Source organism: Choloepus didactylus, chromosome 1 (assembly GCF_015220235.1).
Source record: "Choloepus didactylus isolate mChoDid1 chromosome 1, mChoDid1.pri, whole genome shotgun sequence".
NCBI lineage: Eukaryota > Metazoa > Chordata > Mammalia > Pilosa > Megalonychidae > Choloepus > Choloepus didactylus.
Genome location: NC_051307.1, coordinates 168,800,205 through 168,816,506, shown reverse-complemented (window position 1 = coordinate 168,816,506; position 16,302 = coordinate 168,800,205). Strand labels below are relative to the sequence as shown.

Below are 16,302 nucleotides of genomic sequence, written 5' to 3'. Positions count from 1 at the left end.
AAACTACAGTTAGCCAAAAACTACAGTTGAGTTTTCTGAATAAATAAGAGCTGCCATTTTCTGTTGCAGTATGTAAGAGGACTTGTCAGTATGGTTTATAGATTTATTCTTATTGAAGATTGTAATAAGCTCTCAGGCTGGAAGCCTGTTGATGGTATCAGTAGTTGCCTTGCCCCTTACCAGAATTACTTTTTGGAACTACTTAGCATAGCAGTGTTTTGAAATGCAATTTCCAAGAGTGTTTTTCCATGTTTGTTCATTTATTCAGTCATTCAATGAGTAAATAATTGTTGTGTACCTGTAATGAACCAGGCATTATTCTAAGGGCTTGGAATATAACCCTGAACAAGACCATCTTGGAGCTTATATCCTATTGGGGGAAATGGACAAGTAAGCCATCACATACTTGAGATGATGTCAGATAGTGACAGTGCTTATAGATATAGTACAATAGATGATGTGGTAGAGACTTGAGAGTGACTTGGAAACTTTAGCTTGGGTGGGCAGGAAGACTGCTCTAGGAGGCAACATTGGAGCAGTAAGGTGAACAACAGGGAGAAGTCACTTCTGTGCTGATTTGAAATGAGAGCCTCCAAGCCAGAGAACAGCCGGTGTAAAAGCTTTTAAGTATATTTTTCATTACAAAAGTCACAGAAGATTCACATACATACTTGTTTACATGCTTAGAAAACTGAAAGAAAATGTACAGAAATGTTGAATATGATTATCTCTAAGTGATGGAATTTGGGCAAAAAAAATCTTTTATTTTTTTTTTTGTCTTCCAGTTTTTATGTAATGATCATTATCTAATTTATAATAATATTGTATTTTGAAATAAAGCTAATATAGAAACATTTCATAAATTTTTGAAAATAAAAGAAAAATTTATTCATGATCCCACACCACCTAATCATACTGGATATTCTTTCTATCCTATTTCCAGACTTTTCTTTAAAGACATTTAGTGTCAAAAGGAACAAGAAATCTTGTTAAATAACTTTGGGTCTAGCAGGTTCAAAAAGGTTTTCTTTCCTTGTTTTTCTTTTTTACGGCCCTCCCCCCCCCCCCCCATTTTGAGCTATGAGGATATTTGTAGTCAGAGGAGATGGAAGCCCTAGAAAGGTTGAAGATACCAGCAGGCAACCCAGACTCTGTAGGAAAGGATGGGGGCAAGGATGGACCAAAGTACAGAGCAAGCAGTGAGGAGCAGAAGTGCGGGCCAGGGGTATTTGGTACATGGTTCCTGTGCGAATCGAGGTCATGACAAGGTCACAGCTTTCTCACAGTCCTCAGTAATCTGTGAGAAAGCAGGAGTGAAACAGTAAGGAAATTCCTGTCCTTTGTCTTCCAGTGTTTGAGAAAACCTTCAAGGCCACATCTGCTGTGGCTGATTCTTCCCTATACATAGCCCCATGGAAGCCTAACTCCCCACAGGATTTGTGATCAGACTCATGGCTTGTTCCTGGCCCTTGGACCTTCTTTTGGCATTCATCTATTATTCTCAGTACCCAAACAAAGCCAGATTCCTTCTCATAGTGACTACTTACAAATGGCCCAAAGTGAGGTTAATTTCCAGTGGCCATATTTGCTCAGGGATGGCCCTCTCAGAGTATCCATGAATTGGATCTCAGGGTACCATCTGTGCTGGACACCTTCCCCTTGCCCATTCCTTTGTCCCATTCTCTTCCCATTGATACTCCTTTTGTGCACTGGGAGGCTGACATCTCTGGCCTGCATCGGTACTTCCCTTGGCCCCCAACCTCCACTCCTCAGCTAAGGAGAAGCCTAGACAGAGAGAGAAGGGAGAGGCCTTGCCTCCCCTGCTGGGTAGACATGGTTTGACTGTTTCCCTCCTCAAAAGCCCCAGCTTCTGCAGACCTGTCTTTCTCTCTCTGGGCACTGAAACTGCTCTCTGCTTTGCTTTGCTTTTGCTTTTACTTTTCTTTGGCTCTCCCAGGTACTGCACTGTGCCTTGTGAGTTCCCATGACTCTACACAAAAGGACTTGTGCTCTTTAGTCTCCATGCTACACTCTCCCCCGGTTACCTGGTTTGACTTGCCATCTGTTTCCCATTGTCCCCTGACTGGTACTCCATCCACACTTACTGATGGAGAGTTGCTCTTTCTCTCTATCAGTCACTCACTCCCAATGGCAAGAAAATATAGTACAAGAAGGGAGGAGTTTTACAGTTGCATTGTAATGTCAGAAACTAGAAGTGAAAAGAGGTTCAGTTTAAAAATATTTATTAATGTATTTAGGAGTGAAGTCTACTGACATTTTCAACTTTGTTTGAAATTCATCAAAAGATTAGATGGACAGATGTGTTATAAAGCGAGAATAACAATATGTTAATAGGGGAATCTAGACGTTAGGAATATGGATGTTCCTTGTTCAGTTCTTTCAAGTTTTCTCTATGTTTGAAATTTTCATGAGGAAATGTTAGAAAATTAATTCATTTAAAGGTATCTTTGGTTAGCTTTGCGCTTGCCTTTGAAATAATATCTAACATCTATTTGAATGCTCACGTGCACCCTGCATTGTCTTCAGCTTATCACATGTATTTAATCTTCAAACACCCTAACAAAAACTGCAGCTTATAGTTGTACAAATCACATAGTGCTCAATGGTGTCTCATCAGAGGGGGTGCCATTCACATTGTAGACATCACAGATTTGTATTTTCATTATGACCGTTTTCTGGCCTATGTCAGTAAAGTATCAGGTTCCAAAAGAAAAAATCAGCATGTCATGTCAGTTTTCTAACAAGGAGAAATAAAGTATTTTGAGAAGCGTGGGACAGTAACAGCACCGGAGGGGGAACAGCCTGACAGGACAATTCTAACATCATAACAGAGCTGCAGTTCCCAAACTTGAGGGTACACTATAGTCATCCAAAGGGCTTGGTCACATGCAGATTCCTAGGCCCCACCTCCCACAGGTTCTGATTCTGTGGGTCTGGGCTGGGGACCAAGAATCCGATGAGGCAACACTTTGAAAAACATTGAAGTGGAGGTGCTGAGGAGGGCACTGAGTGGTGAAGACAAGATACGAAGCCAGAACAGGTGCCATAGCTGCCACCAGAGACATCACAGCCTGTGGCTGTGACTGTACAATGCTGTGAAAAGAGGATATGGCTGTCAGGAGGCCCTTTCCAGGCTTGAAGGGGAAATGCAGGTTTGGGCCTCCACTGAGAGACAGACACCCCATTATTACCTCCCTTGTTTCCTCATGGGGTGTCCCAGGCCCAGTCCAGTTCAGGTTAGGTACTCACCACCTGCTTTGCAGTGCCCTGAACCTGCCCAGGACCCTCCTCCGTAGAACAGTGAGCTGTTTATGTGGCCATCTTCCCAGCCAAGAGGAAGCTCCACAAGGGCAGGGACCCTCTCTGTGTTGTTCACAGTTGTGCCTGGCATGGAATTAAAGCTCAGGAAATATTTTTTTGAATAAATGAAATCTGACTAAGAATATGCTATGTAAGACATTATAAATGGTGCATTTTTTAAGTCCACATTATAAGAAAGCAGAAGATGTTAATGGAGGGCAAAACTTGGAGTAATTTCCATATCAATATCTGTTTTAAAATCAGTTTTAACTGCCCCCTCTACCCCCACCAAACACATTCTTCTGTGCATCCACGGGGGAATGGGTCTTCAGTCCTCCTGCCGAGCTCTCCTGAGAACACCCACCTCAGTAATCCTCAGTCACTGACAGGGCTGTGTGCATCCTTCAGGCATGTGATGGGGGAAGGCAGAGGGCAGCAGCATGTTTAACATATTCGTGAACAGCTCAGTGTGATGCTGACCCTGGTGGATGGCAGTTGGCTTGGCAGGTCCCTCAGATCAGGTCCGAAGGAAGGACTTTTCCTGGAGGACATACACAGATGGCTCCTGTGAAGACCCTGGGTTAAGTCCTAGGCATCATAACCAAATGACAACGTGTAGTACCTGAGTTTGTCCTTTTATGTTTAATATTATGTTTAAATGGCAATATATTTTACTGTTATAAATCCTCAAAAAACGCAGTTTCTTTATTAACTCTAGTCACCAGAAGGGCATTGTTTTTTTAGATAGGAGAGGTGAGCTAACACCATTGAACTTGGAGGCAGTGTAAGAAGCCCAGACTGAAAAAGCTTCCTCCTAGAGACTGAGTGGATAATCCAAGCCGTTAACTACGTTGTGTGTCAGCAAGCGGTGCCCTGGTCTCTCGGTAGAAGTGAAGACACGTCTCTCATAAGAACACATTCATGTATTGTTGGAGGGAATGCGGTCCATTTCAGGCTCAGTGTCACTTTCTGTACTCAACCTTGCAGCTTTCCCGACTGCTCTTTGGCAGAGAGAATCCTTAGTGAGCATAGTTGCTATGAAATTTGGCAGAAAAAAATCCCAATCCTAACTTCTGAAGTTAGGGCATGGCAACAGGTAAATTAAACCCAGAAGATTAGTTACAGATGTCATTCTTCTCTTTTCAGTAAATATTCAGGATGTGATATTACAAGAAAACTTGGAAAAAGAAGATCAAATTCTGGTTTCCCTGGCAGGATTAAAACAGGTATGTTCACTGATCTATTTCTTTGTGTCCCACAGGCTACCCATTTGGTGCCTGCTGTGGGGAGGGCACTCGCACAGAGCACCATAGCATTAGCGCCATTGTTCCCTGCCCCTCATTTCCTCCCAGACAGAGCCCCTCCTGAATCTCCATTTCCTTATTAGTGATTTTGTCTAACTAGCTTGCAGCACAAACTGGCTTTCCATTTCCCATCCCTGCTCCTCTTACAAAATCCATTCTGTTTGTTCCTTACCCACAGCTGGAAAAGTGTGGTCCAGCATGTTCAGTCATTTATTCCATAAATACACGAATGTCTTCAGAGCACAAGTCGAAACTGCTACCTACAGCAGGCCTCAGACCCTCAAGGGGCCACATTTACCCAACCCTTGTGGGCTAAATGAGACATACATGTCAATGAAAAATAGTAAGCTGGCCCAAAAGCCCATCAGTGTTACTAACAGCTCCAGCTGTGGAGGAGTCATTTTAGTGGCCAAGGCCTGTTCAGCAGGGCTGGGTATGTGGGCAAATGGTGCTTCCTGCTTTATAATTGCCAAGGATGTGACACTCATGTCTGACCCTCTAAGAACTTGGCCATTAATACTGTAAGAATTTCTTTAGTCACTTATAAATCAGTGACTTTGGTAGCCTTGAATTTCTTGTTGTGATATCTATACTTTAAAAAAAAAAAAAAAAAAAAAAAAAAAAAGGCCTTATGACAAGCCTAGTCCAAAAGTATTAGAGATTTAACAAGCATCTGAAAACAAACTCATTCATCTTTTTTATTTATTTTCTTCCTCTTTGAAAATAGATCAAAGACATTCTAAAAGGTTCCCTGCGTTTCAATCAGAGCCAGCTGGAAGCCGAGGAGAATGAGCAGCTCACCATTGCAGACGACCACTACTGCTCCAGTAGTGGTCTTGTACCAAGCAGGTACAAGAGCTCTGATGAACATAGTCAGAGTAACTTGGTGGGGTCACATTCGCATAAGTTCTCCAAAGTTAGGAATCATAAAAACCCTGCCAAAGTTGTTTCCAGTTACCATGTGTGACATTCAATTACAGTGGTCTGCGCCAGGGCTGCTGTGCACAGGTGTGCAGGTTGTCTACTCCAGTGTACCATTCATGTGACTACAATGAGACTAGAGTCTCCTGGAGTTTTGCGATGTGTGACCTACAGCCCTGTACATGGCAGCTTTAGCCTGAGCCTCCAGGCAGCCACCCTCTTCTGAGGGATTGGAAAGCCACATCTCTGCTTAGTTATTGGTCAGTTGTGTACATCGGATGCCCTCCATCACACTTGAGTGCATTTAGCGGAGGAAGTGCTTTCAGTGCTTTCCGCATGTAGTCTTGAGAGTGTTTCACTTGGCTAGAACCATTTTACCAAAATACTCATGGGAAAGGACTTGCCCTTAATGTCCATCCTCTAAGGCAGAGAAAAGCAAACTTTTTCTATAAATGGTAAGATAGTAAATATTTTAGATTTTGTGGGCCACATAAGGTCTCTGTTTGTTTCTATTTGTTTGTGTGTGTGTGTTTGTTTTTAACAATCTTTTAAAAGTGTAATAATCATTGTCCACTTGAGGACCATACAAAAATAGGCCACAGACTGGATTTGACCTGTGGGCCATAATTTGCTGACCTTACTCTCAGGTGTTAACATTGTGTATAATTTACTCAAACCTAGAATTACAGAATTTTCTAACTAGAAAGGATTTAAGAGATTCCTCGTGTTCTTAGTCCTGCCTGTTCATTTTATCAGTGAATAAACCAAGGCTGGAGAGGTTCATGGCTCACCAGGCCAGGAGGCCCAGCTCCAGCAGCCCCTGCCCCAAACCAGTAAGACCTCACTGTGCTTTATCTGATAAGATAAAGATAAACAAAAGATTGTTTTCATTTACTACCTATGTTTTTAATTCCTAGTAATACTTTAAAAACAAATCAATCACAAAGTTTCATCTTAAAAAATGAACATTAACAAAATCTCATCTATTATCACTTTCTCAAAAACCAGCTCCAGGTGCTTGTAAATTATTTATTTTCTATGATTTTAAAATAGCAAAATAGCATTTTGGAATGGAAGTTTTTCAATTTCAAGGATACTCTTCAATAAGAGAGAACTCTTGGGTTAATTTCATCCAGCTTTAAAAAGAAGGTTAAGTTTACATGGAGTGCTTTGAGTCTGCATTTGGCCACATGAATGCAACATTGATATTGCAAGTTTGATTTGCTTATTTCCTCCAAATTCTCCTTCCCTGAACAGATGTGTTATTTATTTATTCAGATATTACTGAGCATAGCCCAGCCACCAATGCACATCTCCAGTTTTAATTGACAATTTTATTTAAACATTCAATATGATGCTTCAGTTGAATGTGTAAAATACTACAGAAAAAAAAAGAGCTTTCAAAAACACTAATGAATTTGCTAAATTTAAAACTTATGAAAGTTTGCCACTCCTGGGTTTTGTATCTGTAGAACCTACTGGTTACTACCACTGCCCCAGGGAATCCCAGTGTGCTTACACAAGATTAGCCAGCTGTGGGCTAGCTGTGAGATGAAATGCATTAGGGCCTCTTTCTGACAGAACCTTAACTCAGGTACAGGGTTTAAGAGACCTTCCGCCTGGGCATGTGCTTCTAAACAGTTTGCCCTTCTTGGGCCTAAAGACCCCTCTACAGCTTCTCTGCTTCTCTCTTCCTCTGTGGAGCTAAGTGGGAAAGGGAAAATACTCGGGCTTCTCTCTTTATCCATTCTCTGCCATGGTCCCTTCCCCATGGATGTTAGCAATTTAAAAAACAGAGACAGACAATCAAAAAAGTATACTCCTGTAATAGACTGTTTTATCTGAGGAACAAAGAAATGGGGAAGCAGGGCTCTCCTCTCTCCTCTAGGAAAGGAAAGGCAAGAGAAGTCCCGGATGAAAACAAGTTAAGTCGCAAAGACAAGCCAAGTGTCTGGGACCTTCTGCTGCAAAGGCCAGAGATCTGGATTGGACTGATAAGGGGGCCAAGGGTCTACTCAGACAGGAAACCCTGACCCACCTTCTTCCTGCAGGAACCCAAGTCCCAAGCCATGCGGCTGCCATCAGGGCTCGGAACTTGATGAGTTTTCTTTCTTATTGCTCCTCGGGGGTAGGAAGAGGGTAGTGTGTGGTTGGGGGGTCGCCAAAGAAGGCTACAGCTAGGAACATGCATCTCAAGTGTGCCAAGTGGAAATTCTGAAGGCCTTTTACTCTTTCCTTCCAAACATGTTCTGAGAGTCTGCTGTACCAGGTCCTGGGTGTCCAGGGCTGTGGGATGTGTAGCCCCTGCTATCATGGAGCTCCCAGTTATGGAGGATCCAGGGGGAGCAGTGCCAGGCTGGGTTTTGTGGCATTTTCTGGAGATGTAATCACCACATGTTGGGTGTTTAGGAGGCCCCTTTTTGCCACAGGTCATTCCTAACTTAGGAATGGATTGTCTTTGCTTTCTTGGTTAGTCACTCAAGCATGTCTGAAGGGTGGTGGAGAGGGATCAGGCACACTGGCCTTGTAGCAGATGGCTCATGGTTCTCCTGCCAGGAACTTCCCATCAGGAACTTCAAAAGGGGTGCTTCCTTTGTGGAATGCATGCGTCCTTGCCCCCGCCCACCCCGTCAGATTGGTGGTAACTTGGCTAATATTGTTCTTTCTATTTGATTTGCAAATATCATCTCCAGCTCCAAAAATATCAGGAATGTGAGAATGTATTCTATGGCATAAAAAGAGCCACACTTTGTACCTTCCTTCCCAGAGCGTGTCCTTCACACACTCCTTTGGGAAGTATTTGATGAACTAACTCAAAGCCATTGCAGAAGAAGGTAGGAATTGTAGGGCGCTGGATTCATTAGTCCACCAGCCCAATTTCCCCGCCTTACTGGTACTTGTGCCCCCATTTTTATCTATATAGTCTATAGCTACATTGTCCAGTACAGTAGCCACTAGCCACATGAGACCATTAAAAGAAGGTGTTGCTAAGACCCTGTCAACTCTAGCATGCTTTGTCTAAGCCAATCTATGACTCTTACCTCAGGGAAAAACATTTTATCTGCAATTTACAACTTGGCTTCACTTCTTTTTCCAGAAGGATGCCAGGTAATTAAAGTAATGGTAGGAGCCATCCTTACTTCCAGTCACAGGTTTTGAAAAGTACTTCTCCAATCCATAATCTTGCTTGTGAGCTAAAGGAGAATAGGCTATCGTGGTATTTCTATATTAGAGACACCACTCTGAAACTAGAATCAGCTATACTTGCTCTTTTATTTGCAACCTAAGATAAGCTCTACTAAGTTTCATTCCAGCCACAGACAGCTGTGTTGGTATGAGAGGTCGCTGTTTTTTATGGTTTACAAAGCAGGATGACAATCATTTGAACAGTGTCCAAACTTTGCAAATAGGAGGTTAAACCTGAGATCATGTGTTCTTTTACCAGCATCTTTAGATGCATGTCATGTAGATATGTGTGGGGAGGAAATACCCCACCCAAAGGTCCTTTTTAGCATCCCAAAAAGTGACATGGCTGTGATCAAGTGTCCCTTAGAGAGGGAAAATAATGGGAATAATATTTTATTTATTTTCATCCAAATCAGAGAAAGGATGGTCTTTCTCTTCCAGACCACCCTAGTGCCATTTGTGATCATGTCCTTGTGTGCCAGAGTCCACAGTGCTGCTTATCTCTTCAGTTTTGTAAGAATTAATGTGTTGATAGAAAGTAAACAGCTTTAAAACTTGAGGTGAAGAACTTCAAAGCCTATTTTTTCAACATCGAGATCTTAAAGGCAGATCCCATTTTTGTTCTTCAATTGAGCATATTAAAGGTTGACAAATTGTCATAGGTGGAAGGCATCTGAGCCATTATTGAGCCACACCACCCCTCCACACTGATGTTACTGAGGAGGATGTTGGTAAGGTTTAGAGAGGGGCCTTTTAATTAGAGCCTGAGGCCAGATTTCCCTCAGAAGTGCCGCTGACTCTCCTTCCAGGCTCTGTCCACAGCCCAGGGATGGCCTAGGCCATGCCAACTTGAAGGCCAGCGGACTCAGAGGGCACTTCTAGCCAAGTAGCTCCATGCATCTTGTTATATTTCAAACCCCTGCTCCAGCCCCACCCACACTGGGGAGCACAGGCAAGATAGGGGAGGCAAGCATGGTTACACACAGCAGCATGGGGTACGGGGCTCTTTCTGCCAGGCTGGTAGTGGAATTTCTTTGGTCACTCTGTCACTTTGCTTCCATCCCAGGGTAGGCAGGAGCTTCTCTGGTCTTAACCCAGAACCTTTTCCTGAGTTCATGGGTGTCAACTTCTTTTAGTTAAAAAGTTAAAATGCCACTCATAATTGCTTAGAAAGAGAGGAAAATAATTGTAGACTAACACAATTCTGGCTGTGTACAAAGAGCTCTTTTTTGCCATTACACTTTGCAATTGTCATTCTTGGTTTTTATATTTGTAGAATCTACTGGTTACCTAAAGCTGTCCTTTAAGCAAGTAGTAAAATCACTCTAAATCTGGCAGCTCACACTAAGAGGGAGGTATTGTCACTATCCCCATTTTACAGAGGAGAACAATTTGCATGGCAGGGTCCCTTGCAAGGCTGGTAGAGATTCCACCTGTAACCTGCTGGCTGGCTCCTGAGCCCAGGCTCTCCACTGCAGCACAAACACTGCCTCTCTTGGCAGCTTATCATTCCCCTGGGAAAGAAGCATTCAGCTTCAGAAGGGCTCAACAAGTCACTACTGGCCCTGCACCACTGGTGACGAGTGCCCGAGCTTCAGGACATTAAGACCAAACTGCCTTTTTCCAAGGTAAAACATAAGATGAGTGGCTCAGCTCTCCGTGGAGCGTTCCCCAGCTCACAGAATCGCTCCATTCAGTTCTTTACCGGTTTCTTCTATCACCCATCTGTACTCCTGATTGTACTTCACAGGCCTCTTCAGACACTCCAGGACATACGGATGGGGGAAGTTCAGATGACTTCATCCTAGTCTCCAAAGAAGACGAGGGGGGCAATGCCAGGGGGGCCTTTTCGGGCCAGGCCCAGCCTCTCCGCACCCTTAGAAGCACATCTGGTAGAAGCGAGGCCCTGGCCCGCACTCCCCTGGTATTCTCTGACCCACTGATGGGCCCAGCCTCAGCTTCCTCCAGCAATCCAAGCTCCAGCCCCGACGATGACAGCAGCAACAACAGCAAGGACTCGGGCTTCACCATTGTGAGCCCCCTGGATATCTGACCACGGCACCTCAGTTGGTCCTGCCTCACAGGGACCCAGCCATCCTCTCGGTGTCTCCGAGGCCCGGCTGAGGCCCCCCGTGGAGGTCTCTAAACCAGTGCTTCTTTCCCAGCATGCATTTGGGATTGGTGCAGCCATTGAAACCTTTAGAGAGAACCCAAATGAAGTAGATGTGGCCAAAACACCCATTTATGTTCACCAAAATGCTAACAGGGCTTTCCAGGCCCTACCTACCCCCCACTCCACCAGTGCTGAGTCAGGGCTGGGTTAAGTACCCAGTATCACACTCACTGTCAGGAAACACCAAACCACAATTAGAATCACTTTTCCTCCATCCTCCCTTCCCCAACTAGGAAGAGGTGGCAACTACATCAATTTTATTTAGAAGAAGGAGGAAGAACTGGTTTTGAATCTTCCCTCCCTTAGAGCATCAGGCATAGGAAAATGGGTTGATATCAAGAAAATTTCCTCTCTGGAAATCTGTGTACTTCATTTCTACCTTGTAAAACCTTACAGCAGAACCAAATGCAATAGAATGAACTAAAACTATGGATTTCAGGGCTGGAAAATAACCATTACTGATCTATCAGAAAGTTGTAATGAACTATAAAAACAGAGTCTAAACTTAGGAATCATATTTAGATGTAAATGGTGTTAGTTTTTTTATTTGTTTAAAGGATACATTTCCAAACCTCAGGCCAAATAGACTTTGGCCATCACTGTCTCTCCTTAAACAACTGTATTTTACCTTTTTCAGTCTTTCACAGCCAGAAAACAAGGCCACTTTAAGCCAGTCTTTGCTGCACTGATTTCAGAAGCTACAAGAATATTATATTCCTTGAGTTGGAAAATGTGTCCCTGACTTTATGGGGTAAACATCTGTCAGATAGTCGATTTTCTAAGAAAGTTTTTCTAGTTTCAGGACTGTATTCACCTGACAATGGAAGAATAAAGGGAAAAAACTGTGCTCATTCCCATCCAGAAGCCCCTGTTGGTCTTAAGGGAACAGGAACAGAGAACTGTGTCCCCTTTTGCGGGGAATGGGGCTTCCTGGAGTACATTCCAGATGCCAGGAAAATGCAGCATTTCTGCTCGGGCCCCTTCTCTTGCTGGGAGCCACGTGCAGGAGGTGCTCAGCTGTGAGCTGCAGCCCAGACACCCATGCCAGGGCAGGGCCCCGGCTGCCAGGCCTGCCTGGTTTCAGCACAGGTTAGAGACCCTCCCCTTGTCAGCGGGCAGCATAGGAAGTTGTGATGAGCACAGACAACCAGACAAGCAGTTTCTCTCCTTCAAGGAGAAGGGCCCTGAAAAGAAAGCTTTTCCTGTCCTTTGCCTGAGCAGGAATTCTAACAGGAATGGGCGGGAACTGTACTCACTTCATCTCCATCAGGAAAGAACAGCCCTTGCCCAGGGGTGACTGGTTCTTTGGGCCTCTGGGCAGTGGAAACCTTCATGGTAACACATGGAAAATTAAGTATGAAGGAATAGACACCGTTTACATCCCTCCTGCTGCTAAATGTATTTCTCTTAGACAAATGTGATAATGGCATGACTTCCCACTTGCTCTCCAAGAATATGGTGACAACTCATGAGCCAGCTACTGCAGAGAGGGTTCTAATTAGCTCTACAGTTTGTTCTTAAACTCTCACAGGGAAGTCTCCTCTTAACACATCTGGCTCTTAAGGTGAATGCTGACTCTCTTTTTGCTGAAGTAGCAGTGTTATTTGGCCTTCCACAGTTGCTCAGCATGTGCTGACTGCAGGAGCTCTCTGGCTCCTGACTCTGAGAGGTCCTCTCAGCCCCCTTGCGGGGGAGGCTCACTGAGAAAGTTGCTGCCAAGTCCATGTCCCCATGATGACACTTTATGCCCCAGGGTCCCCATTCAGCAAGTGAGTGGCCTCACCCCCATGTGGGGTGCCACTGGTTACTTTCTCACAAAGGACTTGGATCTCAAAGTGTCAGGGTCTTCTGTTCTAAGGTAAGAAATGTGGAGCTGTCCCCACTGGAGCTCTAGGACAGAGACTGGAAAGGGCCAGAGAGCTGGCTGTCCCCCGGTGGTCGGGCCACCGTCATCTGCTCACCTCCAGCATTTTCTTTGTCTTGAGAGCTAAAATCACAGTAGCTAAGTGTCACTGGTCACACAACAGGCTGCTGGGCACCCACCATGCTGACAGAGCTCTCAGCTGAGTCCCTGCAGTCAGCCAGTGTTTACTAGTCCCCGGAAACTTCTTCCAGCCCTGCCTACACGGGGATGTGGGTCCCCTCCATTCTGTGCCTCTGTATTGGTGCCATGGGTTCACTCAGAGGTGTTGCTTCCTTGGCCCCCGAGAAGTTCTGTCCCTCGTCTGAGGAAAGAAACATGTGAGGGGCATGAAGCATGGGTAATACCAACTGCAAATTCCCATAGGCTCATAGTGTTAGAGAATTACATTATTTTATATTATTATCTTTTTTAAATGGCTTTTTTTTATTCTTCATGGTTTAGCATTGTTTGCATTTTTATTAGTTACAGTACTATTAAAGGATACGTGTTTCTTTTTATTATTTTTATCAGGTACTTTTGTTTAATTGCACATTTTTTAAAATCCTGAATATATGAAACCTTTTTATTTTTCTGTAACACATACAGTAATCAGTGGAACCCTCTCATGGTTGGATTATTAGCGGTTAAATACATTTTATACAAGTACAGCTTAGATTAATTCCCACTGTCATCTACTTGTTTTTATACCTGCCCCTTTGTGTTTCATGCATTCCTCCTTAATCAGATTGGAAATCTGAGTTAAAATTTATCTCCAAACCTTTCATATGAGAGTTGCAGATTAGAGAAAGAAAGTTGTCATAATTATTTTGCCTTACCTTTGTGTATGTGCCAAGGAGTCATTAACACTTTAAACATTTAATTATACTGTATTATTCTTCCAAAGATGACCTCCTGCTAATGTCCAGTGCTAACTGCAATCTGATAAGAAGTAATGTCACTGCAGAATGAATGTGACTTTCACAGTAAGGCGAGACCGCCTGGTGAGCTTGCTTCTCTAGCGCTCGACTGAATGGAGCCTCGTGCGTTGCCTCGTGGGGGCCGCGCTGAAGAGGCGGCTGCAGGTGGGGTTTGCTGGCCCACCAAGAACAAGAAGGTCTCCCCACTTGGTCAGAGAGCCACCCAGCAAACAAAACTCGGCAATAGTCATGCTGTCTCCTAATGATAACCTGTCAGAGTTGACCCAAGTTTATTATTTTTGTTTCTATTTTATCATTAAGACCCTGCCCCCAGGGATCATTACAGAACAAGAGTGTGTATGGAGGACGTATGTCTCCACGCGCTGAGCAACTTTCCTGCACAACGCTCCCCCATGGCTCTGCCCCTGTGTATCCAGGGCAGGGGAAGTGGGGAGGCTCAGGAGGGCTCTGCGTGAACAGTAGAGAGAAGAGGCCGGGTTGCACTGAGGACGGCACCTGGAAGCCGGCTTCCTTTTTGCAGGCCAAAACTGCTCTCACAGTGTTGCTTTCAAAAGCTCTGTTTTTTATAGTGTTAAAAAGAAATCTAAAGTTCATGTAAACAGGCTTGAGACCTCTTTGATGTAAAAACTGGTCATCTATTTTTTTCTTGGAACAGCATACTTCATTTGATTTATGCAGTATTCACTTCTGCCGTGTATATCCTTATCGCTTTTTGCTCATCCTTCTTTATGCGGAAACTCATATTGATTTAAGAAATGATTTATCCTTTTGGCAAAGTGATCCCATTCAATATGGTTATTATAAAAGACTAATGTGAAACTCAGCTTCCAGCTTGACTTGTTCCAGTTCTGGGTCAGGGGTGGGAGCACAAGCTACTGACCAGGCCCAGGGGAGCCCAGTGCACAGCTGGGTGGGGTGCTGACGATGGGCCTGTGCCCCCGGCCCAGGAGCAGAGGTCGGTGTGGCCTCACACTGCAGCCCGGCCTCGCTCACCCCACACCCCCCAACCCCCATTCCTCAACTTGCCAGCCTTGGGCAAGTTGCTTAAACTCTGAGGCCTTAGTTTATCCATAAAATGGGGAAAATAGTAGTCACCTGCTTCATAGGGTATGTTGAGGATTAAATAAGATAACAGATTTAAAGTACTTAGAGCCTAAGCATGGTGAAATGTGGGGCAGTTTCAAAGATAATGCTTAATTCTGATAGAGTCCCAGGCGATCAAGTTGTCCCAACCCTTCCCTGGATGATCTGAGGCTTTCTGGAGGTCTGGCTGTCTGCCCCAGGGCTGCCTCAACTCCAGGTCCCACCCTAGGCGCCCCACCTGCCCACGGGTCAAAGAGGCTCATTAGGGGGAGGTCCCAGTGGCTTGTCTCTCACACACGCACGCGCACACACACACACACACACACACACATTCTGTCTTGCCATCCGCACTGAGTCTACTCTGGTGGCCTCACACCCAACTAACATGAGGCTTGGTGAAGAGGCCATAGGGTAAGGATGGTGGGAGAGGTGGTTAGTGCCCCTCTGGCCATCAGACCACACTCTAAGTCTTACATGACAGAGAAAGTAGAAAAGGGGGTTACAACCCTCCCCAACCCCCACCCCGAAGGGACCTTGTTAACCACAGGTTCTGCCATAAAAAGTGGAAGGCCTGGCACACTTCCCAGATGTCATAGTGGCGAGGGCAACCCTCCTTCCCCTGACCAGGAACAACCTCACACTGACACCCCCCACTGGTGCTGGGAGCAGAGACCCTGTTGTAGCCAGCACTCTCGGTTCCTCACTCGCATCCCTTCTGACTTCTGCCCTACCCTGCACCTGTTAACCTGAGGGCTTTTCCCAAGCCCCAGAAATCTACTCCGCAGGCCTTGGGTGGGCAAGGCAAAAAGCACAAGGGAATGACATCTGGGAGCCATCAGGAGCTGGTGCACAGACAGCCTGGCTCCCTTGCTCCTGGGTGGGGTGACTGTTTCTCTCCAGGTTAAGCTCCAGTTGCCCACGGTGGTAGCTGGCTTGATAATGCCCTCTGCATTGGCTGCCTCCCCCACCCACCCCCGGACTCACTTCTCCACTCTCCTACTGGTGTTTCCCCTCCCAAATAAACAACTTGTTCTGAGTCTTCTCTCAGGGTCTGCTTCTGGGGGTCTGAAACTAAAACACCTTCCTTCCTGGGCTGCTTTTTCAGACAGAAGGGATGTTCTGGCTCTCACACCCCTCTGCCCCAGAGGGGGTGAAAGACGAGCAGGAGAAGGCTGCAGGGGTCAAAGTTGGGCCCAAGTCCTTAAAACAGCATGTGCAGAGAGGCAGCCTCCCTTGCTTCTGTGGTCAGCAGAGGGACAATTTTGCAAGTCACATCAGAGGGCCAGGGCCATCCTGTGTGTGGGTCCTTGCTCCCAGGCCCACCAAGTTGCTGACCCCTCCACAAGTGAGATTTACCCACAGCTGGTAATACCCTGCTAGAGGAGCTCCACTTTCAGTTTATTTACCTTCTCCACAAGCATTCTTAGCCTTTTAAGGATGTGTATGTATCATCAGAAACTTCTGTGCTCTGAG

The 16,302-nt window shown here is 45.1% G+C and overlaps 1 protein-coding gene across 4 annotated transcripts in view; it reads left to right on the top strand.

Moving 5' to 3' along the window:
- TBC1D5 (TBC1 domain family member 5) overlaps positions 1–16,038 on the top strand; it is a 739,731-nt gene extending 723,693 nt beyond the window's left edge. For 3 of the 4 annotated variants that reach the window (XM_037845577.1, XM_037845586.1, XM_037845596.1), the window contains 3 exons: positions 4,468–4,547; positions 5,353–5,474; positions 10,483–10,681. In XM_037845577.1, the coding sequence (XP_037701505.1) occupies positions 4,468–4,547; positions 5,353–5,474; positions 10,483–10,540 (260 nt within the window). In that variant the 3' untranslated portion in view covers positions 10,541–10,681. Of the gene's footprint in view, positions 1–4,467; positions 4,548–5,352; positions 5,475–10,414 lie in introns of all 4 variants that reach the window. The other variant, XM_037845606.1, reaches the window with a different exon arrangement.
- Positions 16,039–16,302: the final 264 nt, after the last annotated feature.